This window comes from Diceros bicornis, chromosome 1 (genome assembly GCF_020826845.1).
Source record: "Diceros bicornis minor isolate mBicDic1 chromosome 1, mDicBic1.mat.cur, whole genome shotgun sequence".
Lineage (NCBI taxonomy): Eukaryota > Metazoa > Chordata > Mammalia > Perissodactyla > Rhinocerotidae > Diceros > Diceros bicornis.
The window spans coordinates 21,192,847-21,218,438 of record NC_080740.1 but is presented as its reverse complement, the minus strand read 5'-3'; the positions used below and the strand labels follow the sequence as shown (position 1 = coordinate 21,218,438).

The following is a 25,592-nucleotide window of genomic DNA, read 5'->3' as shown; positions in this document are numbered from 1 at the left end:
TGAAATTCAGAACCTAAGTTTTTCGGCATATCACCTGAGACTAAACCAAGTCAAAGGGATATACTAAATCTAAAATAAATGACATAAACTACAATAATAGCATTAGCAATTTTAAAGTTTGAATGTAGAGTTTGATATTCCCAAGATGTTCAGTGTTTTATTTATTTTACTTTTGCAGTTGTTTATCTTTTAATAAGAAAAGGGTAAATTCAGATTTTGTTCCCAACATAGAGAATAGCTTAATAATCGCCTTTTACGGGGCCGGCCCCGTGGCTTAGCGGTTAAGTGCGTGCGCTCCGCTGCTGGTGGCCCTGGTTCGGATCCCGGGCGCGCACCGACGCACTGCTTCTCCGGCCATGCTGAGGCCGCATCCCACATACAGCAACCAGAAGGCTGTGCAACTATGACATACAACTATCTACTGGTGCTTTGGGGGAAAACATAAATAAATAATTGCCTTTTACATTTAACATTTAAGAACCTATTTGATGTATTTCTATTTGGGATTTTATTTTTAGAATTTAAAAAGTAACCCTGATCAGCCAGCTGTTATCTTACTTTTGAGACAAGTTCAGTGTAAACCACTCCTGCAGTCGCGAAAGCCTCTCCCAGATGCTGTACTTGAAGAGCTGCAAAAAACAGTCATGTCCAACTCAACCTCTGTTCCAGCTTGGCAGGTAAATTCTCTCCTTCTTACCTGAGTCTTGAATTAAAATACTCCATCATATTAGATGAGGTCAGGAGTATACTCCATTTATATTTTTTTTGTCTGTAAACTCACCATATATCTCTCATTTTCAAGATTTAAAGGGTATTGTGATTAGAGAAACTCAGGAAATTGAATACTAATTTAGGATCTGCTGCTACAGTACTTCCAAGCTTTCTTAATTGTTGATTATAAATTTCCTCAATTTAAAACAATGTTGAATGTTTTACATGGGGTTGATATAAGAGAGCTAAAGAAGTGTTACATTTTATTTACGTTTACATTACATTTATTTATTTACATTTAAAACATTTTATAATACGGTTAGCATAACGGTGTTTAACTCTACCTTTAGAGGGGATGTATGTAGTTTTTCCTTAGTTACTTTACGGGTAACCCATATCCAAGATTTTAATGGATATTTAGTGCTTTAAGAAATAGTTATTTTCAGATTTGATGCCCGAATCAACAGACTGCCCTTTTAGCTGGCTCTGGTTATCCACATGGCAAATATATAATGATCATTCTATACTTTATTCTTCTTGATATTAAAATACAGAAAGCACGTAATTACTTTATTCGGTTTGTTATAGTTCCTTCTGTGCTTCAGAGAAAATATCAGAGGAGCTTTTTGGTATAGATTTTACAGAAGCTTATTTTACCACAATTTCTTCTTCATTTTGATCTTGCATTTTATCAATTTTTTGATGTCCCTGCTTAAAAAGATTATCATTATAATGGCAAAAGTTGGATTATGCAAGCTAAGCCTCCTTCTTACTGTAATCCTTGAAGAAAGATAGTGCTTTTTTTCCTCTCTTAGAGTAAGTTTGCCATATGAGCATTAAGGGACGCTAAGGTCGACTGGATATTGATCTTATATTCTTTATCAAGGGGAAAAATACCTTGTCAAACTAAAAGGGAAAAATTAAAGGATAAATTAAAGTAAAGTCTTAAGAGGTAGCATGTATGTTTTATCTTATGCTATGATATAATTCGCAAAGAATAGAGTGTAAAAATCTTAAAAATATGCCTCATTATATTTTTACATATGTATGTCCCTCTTTAACCACTACCTATATCAAGATACAATCATTTCCAGCAACCTAGCTGCCCTCCTCTTGCCTCTCGCTTTGATCTTCCCCCACCTCGAAAAAAAGGGGGAACCACTGTTCTGACTTCTGTCACTTCTATCTAGTTTTGCCAGTTTTTCAACTTCATGTAAATGGAATCTTATTTTGTATCTGGTTACTTTCATTCAACATCATGTCTCTGAGATTCATTTAGTTGTTTCATGTAGCCATAGTTTTTTCATTTCATTTTATGAATATACTCTTAAATATGTCCCTTTTACTGTTGATGGACATTTGGATTATTTCCAGATTTTAGCTATTATGATTGATGCTGCTATGTCCATCCTGGATATGTCTTTTGATAGGTGATAGGGTATATGTATGTTTACTTTAATAAGTCCTGTCAAACAGTTTTCTAAAATGGTTTTCCAATTTATGTTCCCATCAGCAAATTCTGAGCATTCCCATTGCTGATATTGCCAGATGGTGGTTATTTTTTTTCCCCTTTTCAGTAGGTATGTAGGTAATAGTATCTTGTAGTGGTTGTAACTTGAATTTACCTGATGACCAATGATGTTTTGCCACTTTTCTTATGCTTATCAAACCTTTGGATATCCTCTTTTTAAAGTGCCTTTTTTTTAGTGTAGTTTTTCATCAGCTCTTTTCTTATTGAATTGTTGGAATTCATTATATTTTCTGGATACAAGCACGTTTTTGGATATTTGTATTGCAGATATTTTCTAACGTCTGTGCCTTGGCCTATTACTCTCTTATTGTTATTTTTTTATGACTAGGTCTTAATTTTAATGGAGTCTGATTTATCATTTTTAATGGTTAATGCTTTGTTGAGGTGTTGTATTTAAGAACTCTGCTTACTCCAAGTTCATAATGATATTTTTATGTTTTCTTTTAGAAACTATTGTTTTACCTTTCACTTGTAGGTCTATGATCCATCCTGGATTAATTTTTGTGAATATAGAGGGTTAAGGTTTATTTTTTTCTATATGGATATCTAATTGTCCCAGCACAATTCTTTGAAAAGACAATCCTGTTCCCACTGAATTGTAGTGATGCTTTTGTCATAAATCAGGTGACTGTGTATGTGTGGGTCTTTTAGGGCTCCTGATTCTTTTCCATTGATCTATTTGTTTATTCTTGCTTATATCTTTATAATTCATTTTTGATGTGTGGAGGTAATAGACCCCCCACTTTGTTGTTCTTCTTCAAATTTGTCTCAGTCATTTTAGGTCTTTTTTTTTTTGTCCTATTTCTTTTTTTTTCCTCCTCCGCAAAGCCCCAGTGCATGGTTGTATATTCTAGTTGTAAGTCCTTCTAGTTCTTCTATGTGAGCTGCCGCCACAGCGTGGCTACTGACAGACAAGTGGTGTGGTTCCATGCCTGGGAACTGAACCCCGGGCTGCTGAAGCAGAGTGCCCCAAACTTTAACCACTAGGCCATCAGGACTGGCTCTCATTTTAGGTCTTTTTTCATTTACATATAAATTGTCAATTACCCTTCCCTGCTGCCACAAGCAAAAGTCCTGCTGGGATCTTGATTGGAATTGCATGAATCTGTAGTTTAATTTGGGGAGAGTTACAAAGTAATACTACTGAGTTTCTCTATTCATGAATGTGGTGTATTCCTCAAATTATTTAAATTCTAAATTTCTCTCAGCAATGTTTTACAGTTTTCAACATCGAGGTCTTTTACATTTTTGCATTAAATTTATTTCTAGTTAGTTGATATTTTCTGTTCCATTGGTAATTTTTTTCTGTATGTTAGCTCTAAACATTTAGAAATGTAGTTGACTTTTGTAAATTGACCCTCCAGCAACCTTGCTAAATTCACTTATTCTTTTAAAATGGTTTTGGATTTTCTACATACACAGTTATGTCATTTGTGAATAATAAAGTTTTACTTTTTCTTTTCAATATTTTTGTATTATTTTTTTTCATACCATATTGCACTGTTCAGAACCTTGAATATAATGTTAAATAGAAGTGATGATAAGTGAACATTCTTGTCTTATTCTCTACCTCAGGTAAAAAGCATTTACTATTTCGTTATTAAAAATGATGTTTGCTGTAGGTTTTTGTAGATATATTTATCAGATTAAGAAAGTTCTCTTCTGTTCTGAATTTGTCGAGAGAGATTTTTTTGTTTTTTATCTTGAATGGGTATTGAGTTTTATCAGATTTTGTTGGGGTGGCATCTGTTCTTTTTTTTAGTTGTGTTAATGTGGTAGATTGATTGCATTGATTTTCAAATGTTAAACTAAACTTGCATTCTTAGAAGAAACCCTACTTGGTCATGATGTATTATTTTGTTTATATATTGCTGGAGTCAATTTATTAATATCTTCGTTTAGAATTTTTGTACCTGTATTCATGAGAGAGACTGGCCTGTAATTTTTCCTTCTCATAAGGTCCTTGTTAGGTTTTGGTATCTATGTTGTTATTCTTTTCTTCATTTTCTGAAAGAGTTTGTCTAAGAGTAACATTTATTTCTTTAATGTTTGGAAGAATTCACCATTGAAGCCATTCAGGCCAAGAATTTTCTTTAGTGGAGAGGTTTTTTTTTTTTATTATTAGAGATTAAATAGGACTATTAAGATATCCTGTTTCTTTAGCATTGGTGAGTTGCAAGGAATTTGTCCAGCACATCTCAATTTCAAATTTTATGATATCCTCTTTTTAATGTTTGTAAAATCTGTAATGATTTTCCCTTTTTCATTCTTTTACTGGTAATTTGTGTTTTCTAATTTTTTTCTTGATAGCAAGCAATTTTATTAACTTTTCAAAGAAACAACTTTTTGTTTTGATTTTCTTTATTATACTATCTTACATGTTATTGATTTCTTCTCTGTTGTTTTCTTTACTTTCTTTGGAATTATTTTTTTCCCCTAGCTTCTTGAGATAGGAACTTATATCATTGATTTTCCATCTTTCTCAAATATATGCACCCCACAAGATTTTATATAGTGCTTCCATGTCATTCATTTGAAAACGTTTTATAATTTTCATTGGGATTTCTTCTTTGACTAATCTTTTTTCCAAAGCATGTTGCAAAATTTTTAATATGGGGGGAATTTTTGGTTATCTTTCTGTTACTGATTTCTACTTTAATTCCACTAAATCAGAATAGACTTTGTATGATTCCAATTCTTTGAAATGTGTTCAAACTTGCTTTATGACCTAGCATATGGTCAGATTTAGTAAATGTTGCATATACATTTACAAAGAATGTGTATTCTGCAGTTATTGAGTATAGTCTTCTAAATATGTAATTTAAGTCAAGCTGGTTCATTATGTTTAAATCTTCTGTATCCTTACTGATTTTTTTTTTTTTTCTGTCTATTTCTTTTATCATTGCTGTGATAGGTGTGTTAAAATTTCCAGCTTTGATCCTGGGCTTATCTGTTTCTTTTTTAATTTCTGTCAACTTTTGCTTCATAAATTCTGTGTTACGAGGTGTATACAAATGTAGGAGTATTACATCTTCCTGTTGAATTGACGCTTTCATCATGATGAAACAGCTCCCTTTATCCCTTAATATTTCTTGTCTTAAAGTCTACTTTGTTGGATGTTAATGCAGCTGTACAACTGTCTTTTGGTTAATGTTTACCTGATATATCTGTTTTCACATTGCGTTTTGGTTTTGCTTCTGACTTGCCATTTGGGGAGACTTTTTAAGACTTCAGACTAGGTGTGATTAGGAAGCTGTTGCTAATAGAATGGGCAAGTTGGCTACCCCCTTCCTGACCTATGATTTTTATCTTTTGGGCACAAAGTTACTAATAATTAAATAAAAAACTTAGGGGCCAACCCTGTGGTGTAGCGGTTAAGTTCGTGCGTTCTGCTTTGGCGACCTGGTGTTCGCAGGTTTGGATACCGGGCGCAGACCAACACACCGCTTGTCAAGCCATGCTATGGCAGCGTCCCATGTAAAGTAGAGGAAGATGGGCATGGATGTTAGTCCAGGGCCAATCTTCTTCAGCAAAAAGAGGACGATTGGTAATGGATATTAGCTCAGGGCTAATCTTTCTCACCAAAAAAAAAAAATAAATAAAATTCATCTAAGTTTATTGAATTTGTTGGAAGTAGAGTATCAGACTGTGTACTAAATTAAAATCTTTTGGGATTCTTCTCTCTTTCTGTTCTGCAGTGGCTGGCACATATATATCAGTCCCAAGGAATGATGGGTGCTGCAGAGATGTGTTATAGAAAGAGTCTACAAGTAGCATCCCAACAGGGCAGTTGGAGTGGGAAGCTCTCAAGTCTGTTGAGACTAGCACTGCTTGCATTAGAAGTCTGCATGGTAAGAGCATGTTATAGTTATGATCATGAAAAATTTATTCTTTTATTTTTCTTTAAGATGAAAGCTTTTTACATAGTCATATTCTGTTGAGTTCCTATTCTTTCATTGCATTCTAGTGTGGCCTCCTCACAGACTTTCTATTTGGGCTTTTGATGGTTGTAAGAGTAAAATAAACCCATGGACTCCAGCAGAACATTGTCAATGTTTGGGGAAAAAACAAAGATTGAAATTTTAAAAGTTGAATTATGGGAGAATATACATTTTTGTTTGTTCATGATTTAAGTTAGAATTAACCCAGCTACTCATCTGTGACAAAGATGCCAATAATTAACATTTCAGTCATTTCTCAGTTCAATTTGACGTTCTGTAAGAGGGATTTCCAGTAATTTTTGACTTGACATCTGTTTTCTGATACCAAGTTAGGTCTATTGATCTAGAAGTCCTATGTGCTAGTGTGGAAAACTCTTCAAGATAAATGTTTAAGTGGGTGTGTTGGGGGGAAAACTGTGTAACAGTGTGCATGATATCCTATTAGAGTGTCTGTATGTGTGGTATATATTTTTAAGAATATATATCTCTAAATGCATCCTGTGTGTGTGGGTGTGCGTGCTTATTGGTACATAGAAAGATACAAAAGAAGCTTTGGAGAATAGCACTGATTACATAACTGGTCCCATGAAATTGGGTGTCTCTGATAAAGCCGGGAAAGTCTGGATCAGAAAAAGAGTTTTAAATATCTGTCAAGCCTGGAGAACTAGACATCTTCTTATAATGGCACCAGTCAAATACAAACTTCTGGTATTTCAGTAGAGGCCTGAAACTACAATTAGCAAGACAAGGTGGGAGTGTTGGGAGGAGGAGCAGCCATCTGCTGCTGCCTGTAACCATACTCTAGATGGGAGCTGAGGAGATGGGAGTAGGGTGCAAATATTACCTTTGAGTCAAGGTTGAAGTATTAAAAAGAAGAGGACATTCTAATTAAGACTGTATTTGTGAATGAAAGTAAGAAAAATAGATGTAAGAGTCACGAGGCCTACTGTAATTTTATATCCAGGGACAGAGGAAAAGTCTCCCTCATATAATACATTTTAAAGACATAATGGGAGACAAAAATAAGTGCATTCTAATCACATTGTTTAATATACCAGTTACATGTAGAAACCTTTTCCTTGCATAATAATCTTTGGGCTACCTTTACAGAATACTTTATATGAATTCTTGGAAATTAGAGAGTGCATTATAAAAGCAACCAGTGATAGTTTTGTGTTATTGGTTTTTAAAAATATATTAGGAATAATTTTATTAGTATGGACTTTGCCTTATTTTCTTTGCTAGATGTACAGGGTCCCATTGCTCCCATCTTTATAGGAGATGCCTCACAACCTCCATTCTCTGTTTTCAAATTCATTCTCTTTATAGCTTCTTTGATTACACAAATTACTGTCGCCTGTGTTCCCCTCAGAGTTTATTGCTCTAATATATATTTTTTAATAATTTAGTGTTTGAAATGGACTATGTATTGACTCATTATATTGGCTTTATTAAAATGTGTATTCTAGGTACCTGTAATTATGAAATCTTGGTTACAATATGAGGTTTTTAATGAAAGATTTTAAAAATATTTTTTTTCTTCCTACATAATTCAGTAGAGTGTTAACCATTTTATTTTCAGGTATTTCTTAGGAAATACATATCTGTGTTATTTCCCAGTCAATGCATATTATAAGAAACTAAAGTTTGCAACCTAAGTAGTGTATAGATATTTTAACATTTTCTCCGTAAAGTGAAATTCTTAAAAAGTTTTCAGTATTGATGACTTTGATTTAATGTCTTTATATCTGATCTGCTTTGCACCTTTTTTCTGTATTGGGATTTTATTGAAGTATTTCATTTCAGCTTTTCTTCTCTCCTTAGATAATTTTTGAAATATTTGTCACCACCAGTTAAAGAATCATGTTAAATTGAATTTTGTATGTTTGGTACCTCAGAAGCTTAGTAACTGATAAGTTTTATTAACCTACATAATAGAATAGTGCATTTTCTTTTAACAAATATTTTAGTGTTTTTTGAGTGATATCCCTTCTTTGAAACCTTCCTTTATCCCAGTCCACCTTGTTTTGTAGCTCCTTAAAGGCAGAAATCAAATCTTAATAATTTTGTAGAATTATGCTCCCTGTGGCATTTACATGGTGACTTGGACAGGTAGGCACTCAATAAATGACAGTTGAATTGCATTCTTTTAAAGTAAACGTGTCAAAAGCTTTGATTGAATATTTGTCTTATATTATTGTAGGCTCATATTTCCAATGATCACTGGCCATCCTTGCTTCAAGAAGCAACAACCGAGGCCTTGAAACTTTGCTTTTGTCCACTGGCTGTCCTTTTACAAGCTTTGTTACAATTCAACCGCAAAATGGGAGCAAGGTATGAAGAATCTTTGTTTATTTTTTTTCTTGGAAATATTTCTTCACTTTCAATCCTTTTAAGAAACAAAGATTTAGAATTAATTTAACAAACTTTGGCATTATACATATATTTGTATCTACTTTGGAAAGGCTGTTTCCAGTAAGCCAATAAGGAAGAAAATAAAGTCTTACATTTGTTTTAAAAAAGTAACTTGGTACACAGATATAGAATATGAAAGATTTAGCATGGCAGCATTTCAAGTGAAGAAGGCCTTGGAGATTTTGCTCTCCACTGTCTTAGTATGAGCCACGGTAGATTCTAGAAACAAACAAAACTGAAAAGACCCAAGTTCAAGGCTAGATTGACATAAGTTCTTATAAGGCAATAAGCTATGAAAAGAATAATGAATATTGAAAAGGCAGAGACATATTATAAGTAATGTGGTTTTTATATCTAGAAAATCCAAAAGCTTCTCAGATTAAAATATAAAAATTCTAGCAATCTTTTTATTGAAGGGTGGGGATAGGGTCAGAAATAAATGTGAAGAAAATTACTTAAAGGTTATATGGATGATAAAACAGGCAAGAATATTTAAAAATTCTGAGAATAATACCTGCTCTAATGGATATCACACATAACACAAAGCAACTGTAAGTAAAACAGTGGTTTTGGAGCATACATTATTGAAACAGAGTAGGTATTGTAGCCATAGAGCTTAATACGTATAAATATGTGGCAGAGGTCACGTCAACATCACAAAATAGGACTGAAGGAACAATTAAGACCTATGGCTAATCAGCAGTTTCAGCACCATTTATTAATATTTAATTTTGGATATTTTTTTATGACTGATTTCATCAAGAAATATTTCAGGCTATAATTTAAGCTTCCTAATGGACTCTTTCTGTTGATGCTCGGTGTGGGTGTCTTATAGGGCCTTAACCCTCTTCCTTCGTAGTCTCTGTTAGCACCTCCCATAGTTTGTATCACCACCAAAAATCAGTCCAAATAAACATGCGGTCTAAGAAAAAACACGTGCTTACTATGTGATTCCAGCGTAAAAGCATCTTTGAGACAAGTTCTTTAGCTCCTGTTTCAAGCCAATTGCTGCTTATAAGATCCTCCTATTCAGCAGTTCTGAGTTACCACTGTTTATGTTGTTTCTATCAGTACAGAAGTCTTTGGAGTCATAGATGTTAGTAAATTAGGGAAGAAAAAATTAGAACACAACTGTAAATCAACCTGTTATTACTTGGGTTCACATACTGTACCTGTCTTTGAAAACATACGTATGCTAAAAGCCTGATATTATACACTCAGCCTCTAGGGTAGATGTTAAATATTTCTTCTTGTTCCACTTTATATTATCTTTGTATTGTTTATTGATTTACTTACTTTTTTGCCTATTTTCAAAAAAGATTAGGGGTAGAGCCCTTAGAAGTGCTCATAAAATAGGGGCCTTTTCCCCATTCTATTTGGATGAGATTTAATTTACTTATCTGCAAAATAATAACAGCAACCTACCTTATATGGTTGTGAATATTAAATGTGACCATATGTGTAAAACACTTAGCATAGTGCCTAGCACAGAATAAACATTTAATAAATGTTAACCATGATTATTACCTTTATTGTTATATGAATAAAAAATTCATGAAGTAATCAGCACCACATCTGCAAAAGAATGAGAAAGATGATATATGTGTATAAAAGTATATGAAATATATTAATTTATATAATGTATATGTATGTGTATGAAATGTTTGTGTATGAAAGTATATGAAATATCTTATATTAATTTATATGCTTTGAACTAAATGTAAATATCTTTTTCCCAGAGAGACACGGCGACTTTTGGAGAGAGTGGTGTATCAGCCTGGGTATCCCAAATCTATTGTATCAACTGCACGTTGGTACCTACTGAGACACTTACATGCCAAAAATGACTACGAGCTCATTGATGTAAGGCACTGATTTTATTGAAAATATTTCATCTTGGCTCTTTGTTGGAGGAGGGGTGAGGGTTGCTGTCTTGGGTATTGTAGGATGTTTAGCAGCATCCCCAACCATTCTGACCGCTAGATGCCAGTAGCACTGTCCTCCTCCCTCCACCCCACATGTAACAACGAAAAGTGTCTTCTAGACATTACCAAACAATATCTGAGGTGTAATCACCCCTGGTTGAGAACCACTGATTTAGGAAATAGATTCACTGAATGTGCTATGTAGAATAAGAAAAGATCAAAGGTGCTAGGTGCTGGTTGTGGTATTTCTTATGACCACTGCAGTGGAGGCAAATAGGTAGATAGAATAGGTTTAGAAGTAGCAGACTTGAATGAGATGTTCATATTATCTTTAGAAAAATTGTTTTTCTTCTTCTTGTCTTTTCTAAAATATAGGCATGTGACAATTTCTACTCTACTTCTCATGGGATGGCTTTGCTGTCTAAATATATAAACCTATATATATATAAAATTATTTTTAAATGGTAGAGTATATAAAACATGTATTGGGTTAAGATTCTCATAACTCCAGCCAACAATTTTAAAAGCATGATGAAAATTAATGAGAAGACAGCATTTGACATACTATTTGCCTTTCAGTGAAAAATACAATATTAAAGAAATATTAACAAAATGCTTGGAGAAAGGCATTATAATCAACATATTGCAAATCCAAAATTTAGAACTTGTATGAATGTTGTGAGACACTTCACCATGGGTCTCTTGCATTTCTAAACATCCTGTGAGTAGAAGGCCTGACTGCCCTTTGTTCCAGACTATCGTTTCAAGGATGTTTGTATAGTGACAGCCTTGAGAGACAGAGGTAAGTGTCTCCCTCCAGAGCAAAGGGTAGGCATGAGTCCTGCCAATTATAAAAGATTTAAGTCTCCTAGGCTCAAGTTCCCCTCTTGTCATGCAGCTCACTGTGCATGTCGGAAACTAGATGTGTGCATCCATGTTGCTTGCCTTGTGAGACTTAGAGGGCAAGGGGAATGGATGCAAGTTTGCTGATGCTCATGCTGTTTGCTGTACCATGAATAAGAAAGACGTTTGTCTTTGACCCAGGAGTCCCGTGTCTTTTGGCAGTATCCATGGAACTTTGGCAGGCTAACTTGTTAGCTTGCAAGTAGAGCAAAATCTCAGACCCTTCACAGTGTTTGAAAATGAACTACCAAAAAATGTCTTAGTAATCGATTGATCTACTGGAATTAAATCTTCTAGTTTGTGGAATTGGTGAAAATCATGGGAAGTTTCTTGATAGAGCTTAGAACCTAGAACCTTGATCCTAAGCTGTGGTTTTAAAGGAAAACAATGTCATTTGGACAATTCTATGCATAAAATGGTCTTTTTGGGTAAGGGCTTAGAGGTGACAGTACTGTAAACAAAGCCACCAAACAAAACTTTTAATTTTATATAGCGCTGACAGCGGTAACAGTCAAAATGTTGGCGTCTATACTAATTGAGCATTTGAATAAATTGTGCTTATCTCTGATGTTAGCTTTGGTTGAACAATTTATTTCAGCAAAAATGACTGGAAAATTGCACATAGTCACTTTTTCTTATGTAGTTTGATATTGCCTGCTGCCCTTTGGCATACTTGCCTTCTATGAATCTAAATATAGATATTGTTAATAAATAAAATACTAACGTTCTTGTATGTGATTTCCCACAGGTGCTGGTAAACAATGCCAAAACTCATGGAGACACAAGAGCATTGGAACTGAATCAGAAATTGTCCTCAGAATGACAATGCATTATTTTATAGTAACGACCGAAGAAAAAGCTGTTAGAAAGAATGAAACAATAAATTAAGACTTTTCCCCAAAGCATCATTTAAAAACACTATAAGTTATAATCATCCATTCTTTTTCTAAATCTAAAGATGTTTAAGTTCTTAAGCTAGGGGTGTAATTTTCCATAAACTCTTAATGTAACTTTAATGTGAAAAACATCTTTGATTTTGAGAAGAAAAACCATGATTCCTTTATATTCAAGAGTTATTTGTAAACCATTATTTTCTTCATCTTGCATGGTGCACGATAGGATTTTTTTTCAATCCCTTACAATAAAGCCTTAATAGCCATTTTCTAAATAATATGCAGAAGCAGATTAGCACAATGCAGAATTTCACTTGTTAAAAAATAAATTCAAAGATTTAATTCCTTCCATGAATTTTAGAGTTCAGCAGACCAACTCATCATAAAATCCAAATAACGTTATAACCTATTTTACTAGTGGTTCGTCTCAGATTCTGCTGTAGACACATAATATAAATGTTGGTGAGTCTTAGACTGCTAATGGATGTGTTTATATAATTCAAAACACTCAGGTGTATGGCTGCATTTAAAAGATTAATGGAAAATAATGCTAATAATATTTAATCAATCATGCGGTTCCTTCAATTATGATAGAAAGACTTTCTGAAATAAAAAGTGTCCTGTTTTCTTTATAGTATCAATATCAGATATAATTTTTACATTTCAAATTTTAAAACTTGAGAGCATATTTACCTATTTTATTTTTTTTTCCACATCTCTTTATATGTTTGAAGAAACTTGCTTACTTTGGATTTGTGGTTTTAAACGTTTTCAGACATTTACATATATTATTTATTGTACAAAAATGTGTGGTTGTATAATTTATGTACGTAGTTTTTCTAAACCAGCAGCATCACAATGTTGCTTTGTGAGAGGATATAGATTGATAATATTCTGTAATTAAATTTTACTCCAGAATCTATTGAACTATTGATGAATTCCCAAATTTGGCTGCATATTATCATAATTCAGATATATACGATAAGAATCTTTAAGGATGCGGCCTAGGACTCTGCATTTTAAAGGCATGCCTGAGAGATTCTAATGTTCATTCAGGTTCGTGAACTGCTGGATTAATCCAATGATGATTCTTTCCTTGACTTCTCTCTTTAACAAGATCGAGCGCTTGCCGTTCTCTGCCCATTTCTTCCTATCCTCACAGCTGTCAAACTGATTCATTGCTTTTAACAGCCTGGCCCACAGACTTAGGCAGAGATGTGCTGCGAAAGGCTGCCTGTGTAACCACAGTGCCCATGCCCTCCTGCTTTCTCAGGAAAGCACCTCAGCCTTTACCTCCAGAACGGGCTGGCTCCGTCTGCTTGAATACTTGGGAGTCAGCGCTTGTTCTCCATCTGCTGTCTGGGGTGTCACTTGCTTCACAAGGTTACTCTACTTACAGTGTGGTCTTGGTTAGCCTTTGCTCCAGGCCTGTAGTCAACGAGTAACCTTTTGACTCCATTGCCTAGTTCTGGCTTCCAGGGACCTCAGACCCAGGTTTTCTAGAAAGGAAGATTGGAAAACACCTTAGTTAATACAGTACTATCTCAGGTAATTTTTTTTTTCGTGAATGTACACACGTCCTCTTTTGTTTGTTGGCTCCTCTTCAAATTGCTGCCCGGTTATGTGAACCTCAAATCGTTCCTAACCATATAATTTTTATAGAGCTTGCTTTGTGCCACACCTATGTTGTGTGTTACACGTTGTCCTTTAATCCCAGTTAGTAAAGGAGAGTGGTGCTCCACAGTGTGCTTAAAGCAAAGAAAATTTGAAGTGAATCAGTGTTATCAGGTTCTAGGAACTTTAGAAGTGGCTGAAATTTCCCTTCAGAGTTTATGCATAAATTTAATTAGAGAAATTACATTAAAAGTTATTTCCTGGAGTACCAATATTTTGCATTCATATTATTTCATTATTTTTGTTATTTTTTTGAGAATTATAGTGCATTTTCTGCTAGTTTTTATCCACCATTAGGTATTATTAATTAATTAGGTGTTTCTAGGCTAGCTTGGCATCTGATAATCATTTGCTGTGGGAAAAATACAGCTTATGAGTAAGCTTTTGGAACACATGTATTTGTTTGGGATCACCTGTCATATTTCTTAAAGTGTCTCATAAATTTCTGGTCAGGATAGAAAAACAACCTTAGTTTAAAATACTGTGCTCTTTTTTCACTTTACAAAATGAGTTGACAAACTTCCTTCAATTTGGGAATCTACATGGAACAGGATTGGACAGAAATACTCAGGTTGTACATTAAAGGAATTAAAGGTTGTGGTTATTTAAAACAGTATGAAACATTAAGTACGTGTTTACTGATATATGAATATGAAAAGAGACATATTTGGTTGCCCCATGGAAAATTTGATACCGGCTTTGGGGAAATTTTATAGGAATACAAAAATGAATCATATCTTATATATGTAAGTCAGTGTGGCTTGCTGATCGCTTTCAATTTTTGTGCATTAAAAAGTGTGGAGGGCCGGCCCCGTGGGTTAGCGGTTAAGTGCATGCGCTCTGCTGCTGGCAGCCCGGGTTTGGATCCCGGGCGCGCACCACTTCTCCGGCTATGCTGGGGCCGCGTCCCACATACAGCAACTGGAAGGATGTGCAGCTATGACATACAACTATCTACTGGGGCTTTGGGGGGAAAAAATAAATAAATAAAATCTTTAAAAAAAAAAAAAAAAGTGTGGAAACTTTGTTTTGGCCAAGTTGACCCTCGTTTCTCTACCGGTCTTCCTTTCTTCTGCTCCAGTTGCTAACAGATAGAAAACTCCTCAGGCTCCCTTGCTGCTGGTTATAAACTGACCTTCAATTTGCAGGAGAGGTCTTTTTGTTTTGCTTTTGCCTTTTTTACTTCAGAATGATACTTTTGTGGATCAGATACAAGACAATAATCTTTCCACATATGTATATATTTTAAGACTCTTTGTACAGGTAAAGTAAAAAGTCAGAAAATTCCTTTAATTAGATATATGCCTCATTTTTGGTTTAGAAAATATAGTCACTTAAGGTCTATTGCACCCAAAGACCGCTCACGTTGTCTTCTCTCCCTGTGCCATGTAACAGTATGTTTTTCCTTTCTTTGGCTGATTAGAATAGGAACTTTTTGAATAGCAGTATTTTAAATTCTGATTACCTAAACAAATACCATACACAACTATAACTTTTTTTATAAATGCTAAATTATCTTTAGACCTCAAAATGTTTTGAAGAAATTTAAGAATAATATCTCTTTAACAAGCAGCTGTTATGAAATATTTGAAATATTTTCTTATATTTTGAATTTAAAATTGGAAATACCTATTTGTTTTAGTGAAGGGAAATGATGCCAGGAGAGGGATAATTAAAACTGGAGTATCCAGTGAAAAAGAGTTGAGTTCCACGTTATATCACTAGACTGTTGAGATAATTTGAGTCATGATCTCTCCTGTGTTTGAATCGGTACAAAAGTTCCTTTGGGCTTCATGCTTCACTGTATACTTTCCTCATATGTAATACCTATTATAAAAACATTTACGTTATGTTAATGTTTCTGGAGAGAAGATGGGCGATGAAAAAAGTACTTATCTTGCTGTTTCTGCTTGTGGTAGGCAGAAGAATGGCTCCCAGAGGTGTCCATGCCCTAATCCCTGGAATTGGTGAATACATGGCAGAAGGGACTATGCAGTAGGGTATGGACCTTGAGGGGGGAGATTATCGTGGATTATCTAGGTGGACCCAGTTTTTTTTGTTTGTTTTTGGCAGGAGAAGAAGGTTTTGTTTTTTTGTGGGGAAGATCAACCCTGAGCTAACATCCATGCTAATCCTCCTCTTTTTGCTGAGGAAGACCGGCCCTGAGCTAACATCTATTGCCAATCCTCCTTTTTTTTTCCCTTTTTCTCCCCAAAGTCCCAGTACATAGTTGTATGTCATAGTTGCACATCCTTCTAGTTGCTGGGTGTGGGACGCCGCCTCAGCATGGCTAGACAAGTGGTGCGTCGGTGCACGCCTGGGATCCAAACCCCGGGCTGCCAGTAGTGGAGCATTCATTTAACCCCTAAGCCACGGGGCCAGGCCCTGAACCCAGTTTTAAGAGTCCTTAAAAGTGGAGAGGCTTTCGGAGAGACAAATGACAATGGAAGAAGATCAGAGAGATTCGACATTGCTGGCTTTGAAGATGGATGTAGTAAGGGCAGCCTCTAAAATGGAAAAAGCAAGGAAACTTTCTCCTACAGAGTTCCCAGAAAGGGATGCAGCCCTACTGACGCTTTGATTGTAGTCTGGTGAGACTCATGTGGGACTTCTAACATAAAACTGTAAGATAATAAATTTGTGTTGTGTTAAAGCCACTAAGTTTGTGGTAATTTGTTATGGCGGCAGTAAAAAATCAGTACATTGCTCATTGTGTATACTGAAATGAGTATACGTACCTTTGAATTTAAATGTCACCAGATCACTGAAATTGGAAATCATCATCTAAATTGTTGCCATAAAAGAGGTCATCAGATAAAGAGGATGAGTTATCAAAAATGGTTACTGTGAAAATATAAATGTCAAAAGTACTTGAGTCTTAAGAATATGTGACTGTTCATTTCTGTAATGGTATCTGAACTGTTCTCACTCAACATGCTGCTTACAGCACAGTATCACCAACATAGTTAAGTTCTTCATTCTAATTCTCTTTAAAAGAAACTACATTAAATTATACTCACAAAACCTAAGTGGTGTGTTTCAAACTGGGTTTCAATATAGAATGAGTTTGTGACTGGATAGGTCTGATCTCTTGGCCTCTAACTTATTTTTTGCTGAGGAAGATTTTCCCTGAGCTAACATCTGTTGCCAATCTTCCTCAATTTTGTATGTGAGTCGCTGCCACGGCATGGCCGCCAATGAGTGGTGTAGGTCTGTGCTTGGGAACCAAACCTGGGCCACAAGTGGAGCATGCTGAACCTAACCACTAGGCCAGAGAGCCGGCCGCAAGCTAGGATTCTAATGGCAGCATTCTGTTGTTCTAAGGTCACCAAAGTTTTCCAAGTCCAAAGTGAGCTGAAACAAAGTACTGAAACTGCTTGGTGCAGCACGTGGGAAGCAGCAACTCCATTTTCCACTGAACAGGGGGCCCCTGTGCTTACAAACCTTCTTAGGGTAGAACCCCTTTCCAAAGAGATCTCTGCTGCAGAAAGGTTAGGTAATCAGTTCTAGGACTAGATCCTGAGAAGGAAAATAGACATACACTTCAAGAATGTTTTAATGGAAGCCAGCATCTACGAATGGTTGAGTGTAATTACGTGTGCCTGCTACGTGCCAAATAGGTTATACTTCATTCAGAAAGGCCACTCAACGTTAAATAAAATGTGCATGTTGTTGGATTACCTGACCCCCAGGTGGCTTAAAAAACTTGAGTTTCTAAGACCCTGTCTTTTTAATGCCATTTCCTCCCCTTTGATCATATAAAATATGGTCAACGCTTAATCTCTATGGAGAAGAAGTGCTGCATAGTTTAGTATCAGGCAATCAGGAGCTTTTTTGGAAAACCACTATATTCTGGCTTAAAAGTTCTAATCTTAATCTGTTCAATTAAATGGATCAAGAAAGAGAAAATAGTGTACAAATAGTCTTTATGTAAAGACTTTTTGCTGGCTTCAGAAGTTTGGAAATTAGCCTGGAAAGAAGTCTGGTGGTGTGGAGAAAAGACAACTGCAGGTTCTATCTTTGCATACTGAATTATGTGTTTTCTTTCCTGTGTGCATTCCTGGCAGTGGTACTTTCTCTTATGTTTGAGACACAAGTGTCTCTGGGCATGAGAGAAAAGCCAGATGGAACAGAAGTTTCTTTGTGTGGAAAGAAGGAGGTTAGAGAGAAAAATCACTGCTGAGAAGGCAAATTTATATTGTCACAAGCAGCTTCAATGAGATGGAAATAAATATATTTCAGAATTGCTTGAGGCTAGCCCTGTAGTGCCTCAGAACAAGTGCTATGTATATTGTTGGATGGTTTTTTTGGACTAAGAACTAGGTTCAGAATTATTTATTTATTAACTCATTAGACCCAGATTTATGATAGGCCGTGGTGAATACTTGTGAACGTTGGGAAATACATAGGCAGCAGTAAGATTTGTGCTCATTAAGTAGCTTCTAAGAAAGCCCAAGCAAGATGTAGCATTGCAGAGGATCTTGGTACTGTACCATTTGCTTCAGCAGAAGAGATTTTGTGCTTATAAGGTAGTGGTTGTTACCCAGCAGAGCCTTAGCAACCAAAGACTTAGAGGCAGGGATAGATTGAATGCCTACTATGTGCCAAGCTCTATACACTATTACCTCATGTAATTCTCACATCATTTTTTACAGTAGATACTATCCTCATTTTATAGACACACACAAAAGAAGCTCAGAGAGATTCACTCTTCTAAAATTGTCTATATTAGGCAAACAGAATCTGGCCCCCAAGATCATTTCCAAATACCATTCTCAAATTTTGTTAATAATTGCTGTCACCTCAAAGAAACGTAAATGAATTGAGGGTGTGTGTCCTTGGGACTGACTCACATTATCCTACCAAGGTATATTCTGATGCTGCCGTCTGCCTGGTGCCACTATCTGAATTCTAGGAAGAACCTTAGGAGGAAGGAACCTCCTCCAAAGGACTAACATTTCAAATTTATTAATTTTTTCCCAGCTTTATTTGCAAATTTAAACCTGTGCAATGATAAGGAATACTCCACCCTTGTTAGATTTTGAACTTGATAGAAACTGAGGCCCATAGTGAGCTGTTTCAGTTAATCCGTGATAACATCACAAGTGCCGGCCCTTGGTTTTCTCTTTGGCTTTTCTCACCTCTCTTCCATTAACTTTCTTTTGACCCTCCCATGTCTTAGGTACATAGCGCTTTCTTGGTTTTAAAAGACTTTGCTTTCTTTAGTTATCAACTAATCTCTGCAGAGGAGGTAGTCCATGAGGATTTTATGTTGCTGTTGTGAATACATGAAAGCCTTTAAATGCTAAACAATGGAATTTAGGGATAAGGACTAGGTAGATTCCTTGGTTCAGGAGTTGTTTTGGGTTGCAGGAGTGGGTTTATCCAGAAGCACTCCCAGGCCTCCATGTAGGTCCCACCCACTGGAAGTTCATCCCTGAATGTTTCCCTTGTGAATGCAGTGCATTACTTTTTAGGAGAAGCATCTGGTAGTTGGATACTAATGACTTTTATCTGGCAGTAATAGCTGTTGGGTTTGCTTTCCTGGCCAGGACTTATGGAGGAAATATGCTTTACTGGACATTGGCATCAGCACCTTGCCCACCTCCAGTCAATGTCCATAATGTTTCTTTAGCTGTTAGCCTCCCTCCCCAGAGACAATAGGGAGAAGTGCTTTTATGGTAGGGAATACTCCCTCATTGTAATTTTGTTCCAGGAGAAATCTATATTTTGTACTCCTTTCTGCTTTAGTACATTGCTAGAATTATTGCAAGCCAATATATGTAGTACAGGGACCTTTTTGAACTCAAGTATTTTTAGTTACTCATCTAAATCAGAGTTGGATAAAAGAGTACCATGGAATTTGTCTTTTCCATAAAGATCAAAAGCTCTGTTTATTGTTATTAATCAGTACCATTTATCAAGTACAATACCTATGATGTATCAGACACTGCATTAGATGGTCTACATATATTTAGAAAAACAATATAGCAGAATGTTTAAGAGGGAATTCTCTGGACTGATGAGTTCAAATCCTGACTCTGCCTCATACTAGCCATGTAACCTTACATAAATTACCTAATCCCTCTGTGCCTCAGTAATAGGCATCTGTTTGGAGGATTAAATGAGTTAATCCAGGTAGAGTATTTAGAGCAGTCTCTGGTACCTGATAATAGCTCAATAAATGTCTTCCAATAACCTACAAGGTAGGTATTGTTATCTCCATTTTAAGATGAGGAAACTAAGACTCCAAAGGTAAAAAATATATCCAAAGTCACACAGATAGTGACTGGCGGCTCTGGTTTTAAACTCTGGTCTGTCAGACCTCAAGCCCCCTCAAAACTTCTCAGGATAGAAGTTTGGATTATTTTTCTGTTTTCTCAGTTTGTGCATTTGGGGACTGTAAAAAGAGGCCCTGGTTTATGACATACTGCTGAGCACATCAATCATTTTTCACTTACAACATTTATCACATGTGTAAATATCTTCTGCAAATGAAGTAGCAGAACTCTATCAAGGAACAGGGGGTTATGAAAATTTAGTCTATGTAGTTAGAAAATTTTATGACTGTGTATTAAAGGAAAGATCTGAGATAACAAACCTTTACCACAAAATGTGTGTGACTCTAATCTCCTGGAGAGGGAAATGCCAAGCTGGGTAGCGGCCAAAACAGCCTAATATTTTTCCTGGCAACAATCCTTCCTTTCTCTGGGAGAGCTCACCACCCTCTCTGCGTCTGAGGAGATGCAGCACATTTATTTTATGGCATGGAAAGGCAGTCAGGAAGCATTTATAACTGTTCTCTACCGAATTGTGCAATACACCCAACTTCTGAGTTTACGCTGTAGGACAGGGGCCTCCTCAATGGGTGAGATCTAATCTCCGTCTTAAAGCACTACTGGTAGAACTCCAAGTTGATTGTTGACACCATCTGCTAGCAGGCGTTCCCAGGGAAGGCAAACCCTCAAATGATTGTCCTCTCTCTCCTACTGCACTGCTGTCTCCATATACTCTCCTAGGGACTTCAAGGTTCCTCTTCTACCTGCTCCTTCAGTGTTAGGTATCCTTGGGGTTCTTCCCAGGTCTCTGTTTCTCACTGTAGTCTTCATGTCCCCCACTCCCACCCCTCCCAACCCCAGGCAATCTATTCTTTCCTCACCCATAACTCCAATAACCATTTCTATGCTAAATCCTCAGTTCAGATCTTTCTTTCATGCCTCAGGTCCTTCCTTATCTTTCACCAACCACTGGACATATCCACTTGGACATCCCATAGATACCTCCAAAATCAATTAGTTTAAAACTGAGCTCATTATCCTCTCTCTCCTGCATCATCTCCCTCCTTTCCCACCCAAATTTGCTTCTCCCACTGTGTCTGTAATCTGTTCTCCACCCTACAGCCAGAGGGATCTCCTTAAAATGCAAATCTGATAATATTTCTTTCCTATTTAAATCCTTCATAGGCTACTCTGGGCCCTGAAGATAAAAATCTGTGTTCCTCAACGTGAGTTACAAGGCTCTTTGTGATCAGACACCCACTTTCCCTAACTTTCTCTCTTCTCTTTTCTATTCATCTCTCTCAAGCCCCCTCCCCGACCTCCCACCACATGCGCTTTAGGTTCTGACCTATTGAACTTCTTACATGTGTTCCTGGCATGTGTCCCATTCTCTTGGCCTCCAGGCCTTTGCTTAGGCTGTGCCATCTATCTGAGCCCCCTCCTCTGCCAATCAAGCCCCTTCCCTTGGCTAATGTCTACTTATACCTTAGAGGTCTCTATCTAGTTATCCCTTGCTCTCAAAAACCCTTTGCCTGATTCCCCATGTTTGTGCTAAATGCATCTTCCAGGTGCTCCCGTCACACTTTACTTGCCCAAGTATTTGCAAGTTTAATTGTTGGTCTTTTCCACTAGACTGTAAGTTCCCTAAGGGCAGGGTCCATATTTAGTTTGTTCAATGTTGTATCTTCAGTGCCCAGCACATGAATGAATGAAGGCTGCAAATATATAAAAAGTAATATCTCGCAAATGTGTGGAGACCCCCTTCATAAGGTAAAAACACCAGTATATTTATGTGTGTATATACTGTACAGCAAATTTTTCCTTCTTGGTGTCTTGGATGCTACTTGCTGCTATTATGGGTAACACTAATAGGAGTGAACAGGCGTTTGGTAAGTTTCTGTAGAAGAGGGGAAAGCTGCTTGTGTCCAGAGCACTCTGGGGATGCTATTTTTCTTTTACTTTGAGCCTTATTACTCTCCTGGCTATCAGGTGGAGAGCATATCCACCTCACAATGGGGCTGAGAAGGCAGTTACCTGTGAAACATAAGGTGAGGGATTTGTCCTTCAAGAGCAAGTTTTGGTAAGAGGAAGGAAATGGCGGGAAACGCTGGGTGTCAGCAGGACCCTTGGACTATCCAAGCCTGTTTAGTGGGGTTGTGCCTAAGTGGAGTCTCTGAGATATTTTAACATCTGCCTCCAGTCTACAGGTGGATCACAGAGTCTGTGATGCTCAAACATTCTCCTGTATTTGTGGAGAGAGAAGTCTGACATTTCCCAAAGGATTAAGTACTGTTGTTTGGTAAAGGATAAAGTGCCATGTATTTTGAGCTTCTCTATGGGGATTGTTCATCTTTGTCATCTTTTTGGATCCACTGCAAAATAAATGCAAAGTGAAGGAGGCCCAGCACTCCACTGGTTCCCCAAGCAGAGGTGAATTTACTGTGAAATGATGGCTCTTGAGCTCAAGGGCCCCTCACTTACATGAGCCCTAGCAATGTGTTTACAAGGTTGTTGTAAAATTTGCAGAAGTAAGACATTTTAATAAGACAATAAGACCATTGATTAAGACTACTCTGTCTTTCCACTCCCTCTTTCATTGATGTCAGGCGCCCCTGGAGTGGCTGTGGGCATCTTTGGATCCAGCTAAAGACAAGTTGAGTTGGGTATGCATTTGGGTTAGAGGGGTATATTTACGTTGTTCACAGTCACTTCTGTATGGAGTTAAGTTGCTGCTGTCCTGAGGTAGCAATGGCTTCCAGGAGTATTCCTACAGACTACTGTGCCCTCTCATCAGGACAGGACAAGTCAAAGCTATGAGCTTTAGGCCCCACAACATGTGGATCCACCTTCTCTCTAGGCATAGTTCTCAGGCCAACTAGACTCTGTGCAAACCTGTGAACACTCCAACTTGGGATCCCAAGCAAGAGAACCTGACAGAAGATCCTTTGCTCCCCTACCCCTTTGTGTTGCATTCAGTTCTACATAGCACTACCCTGTCAACACCAATAAGAGAAACCTGTTCTGGGAAAGCTTTTGGCTTGATCCTGCGCTATTATTTGAACTGCAATTTAGTTGAGAGCATTTTTGTTTACAAGGAAAAATGTGCATCGACATCTTTTTTTCCACTTGCTGTAATATCCTCTCTGCTTTTGTAGCTATGTCTCTAGAGTAAAACCAGGTATGAGTGGGATGATGTGGCCCTTGGTCCATGTGAATTCCTAATTTAACCCTTCCTAAAACCACTTATTTGATTCATTACGAAGAGTTACTCTTTCAGCCTAGTAGTGTATTTGTTGTGGTTGTTTTATATAATATATTTTTACTGAAAACCAAAATATCATATTGTAATAATGTAAAAGTATTAATAAATGTTTAATGTAGAAAACAAAATTCTTCATAATCCAATCACTGCTGTTTGTTGTAAATTCTTACATGTTTTTTGCATGCTGTGGTATGCATATTCGGTTTAACTTATTTTAAAATATTGCTCCAATTGTTTCCAAATTGCTCTCTAAATCCTTGTACCAATTTATAGACTTACCAATAATGTATGCGAGTCCACATTTCTCTACACCACTGTCAACCTAATAGTATCAATCACTTTAATTTTTTCAATCTGAAAATGGTAGCTAAAGGTCCCTTTAATTTTTATTTCTTTAATAGGTTGAATGTCTTTTCATATCTTCATTTATTGATGTATACTTCTGTGATTTGCCTGTTCATATTCTTCGACAATTTTTCTTAAAAAAACCATTGATTTATTACTATTTTCTTACTGGCTTGTAAGAGTTATTTGGAATTACTTGAGCTATTAGCCCTTTGTCCTACCATGACACTTGATTGCAAAGGACACTTGCTATTGCATTTTAAACTCTTAAATTTTGCTATGAAAATCCCTTGGGATATAGTCAGTGACGCTGTATGTAAATTAATAATAAATGGAAATGTTTCATAGAGCTAAAAAATTAGACTGGTGGGCATTGGTCAAAAATTTGTTTGGAAGGTAAGTTTGTCCTTTATTAGCAGAGAAGTTGTCACTCTTCTCCCCTAAACCAAGGAAGGAGCCCAAATCGGAAGCGAAGGTCCCCCTTGCCAGGTTTACAAAAAGCTCTGTGATTAAAAATTAGTCCTTGTTCTGGCATATGGTGCATAACATGAATAGTTTGTTTTCATTTTTCATGATTTTACTGCCCAATACCAGGCTCTGCCTGGTTTAACATTTAGATCTAGAAAAGTTAACTTTATAGGAAACTAATTTGTGTTTTTGAAGTGCTTCTGAATTTAGCACCTAGATCAAATTATGTTTGATGTTTTTCATGGACACTGTTGTATTCTCTTATTTTGCATGGTTAGCTGTTACTCATAATTCTGATACATATTGAGCACAATGGATCAATATTTTAAATACACATTTGTTAGTCTTGCTATAAGTATTGGCATTGTTAGACAACGAAAACCTCTGGATCAGAAGTTGTAATTTGACAGCCCACCGGCTGTATCTGCTCCACAGACATTTCCTCAGAGTGTAAGAACTATTTTGAACCAGTTGCTAACGTTAATTAATGGTTTCATATAAAACCAGATTTCTGGTTTCTCTTGAAAAATGAAAATTTTGGCAATAATGGTTTATATGCGTGTTAATATGAACTGGAAGTGCATAGGGGCTCTTCTCTTTAGATGGGGTAAGTGGTCTCCCGTTTGCCACAGTTCCCGCCATTCTTTAGTGTGTTACGCCAGGCCTCCTTCACTCATTTCTGTACACTATGTAGTTTGCTCTTTTTTATTTGTTGGCAAATAAAAATATAAAAAGGCATGTATGTAAAAAAATTCCTTATTTTTTTCATTAATAAATTAATGAAGACATCATGCAGCTTCTTTGCTTTATTGGATTTTCTGGTACCTTCATCTCCTTAAAAAGGTAGTAAGAAATACAGAGATGTTAGAGGCAATAAACATCACAGTGATATTAACTTTCTTTTCCCCAGATTTTACCAACAAACTGCTCCATTGCCTGGTGAAAAAGAAGATGACTGGAAAGTTTTATACTTCCTGGAGTTCCACTATCTTACGCCGTAATTTCTTTAGGTCTTTCTGTACTTTATATTTCTCTATATCCATCTTTGTTTTCTGTATTTGTTGGAGGGAGCTGAGAGAGTCATGAATTGATTTAAATCCTGGAAGAGGATATGAGAATAGGTATACTTAAATTAAACAATGTGTTGGAACTTTTTTTTCTTTTACAAAAGTTGCTAATCAGCAATTCTGTCATAATTGATCATAGTTTAATTCAAAGCACACTAAATTCTATTAAGACCAGTCTG

General features: G+C 36.4%; 2 protein-coding genes across 5 annotated transcripts in view; one reads left to right on the top strand and one right to left on the bottom strand.

Moving 5' to 3' along the window:
- The window catches only part of SKIC3 (SKI3 subunit of superkiller complex), a 77,688-nt gene extending 64,013 nt beyond the window's left edge, over positions 1-13,675 (top strand). For all 4 annotated transcript variants that reach the window (XM_058532805.1, XM_058532716.1, XM_058532622.1 and 1 more), the window contains 5 exons: positions 519-677; positions 5,941-6,093; positions 8,387-8,517; positions 10,338-10,461; positions 12,175-13,675. In XM_058532805.1, the coding sequence (XP_058388788.1) occupies positions 519-677; positions 5,941-6,093; positions 8,387-8,517; positions 10,338-10,461; positions 12,175-12,249 (642 nt within the window). In that variant the 3' untranslated portion in view covers positions 12,250-13,675. The remainder of the gene's footprint in view (positions 1-518; positions 678-5,940; positions 6,094-8,386; positions 8,518-10,337; positions 10,462-12,174) is intronic.
- Positions 13,676-25,141: 11,466 nt separating this feature from the next.
- Positions 25,142-25,592, bottom strand: part of FAM81B (family with sequence similarity 81 member B) — a 57,056-nt gene continuing 56,605 nt past the window's right edge. Inside the window, exon 9 of the mRNA XM_058533465.1 lies at positions 25,142-25,445. Coding sequence (XP_058389448.1) covers positions 25,312-25,445 — 134 coding nt within the window. The 3' untranslated portion in view covers positions 25,142-25,311. The remainder of the gene's footprint in view (positions 25,446-25,592) is intronic.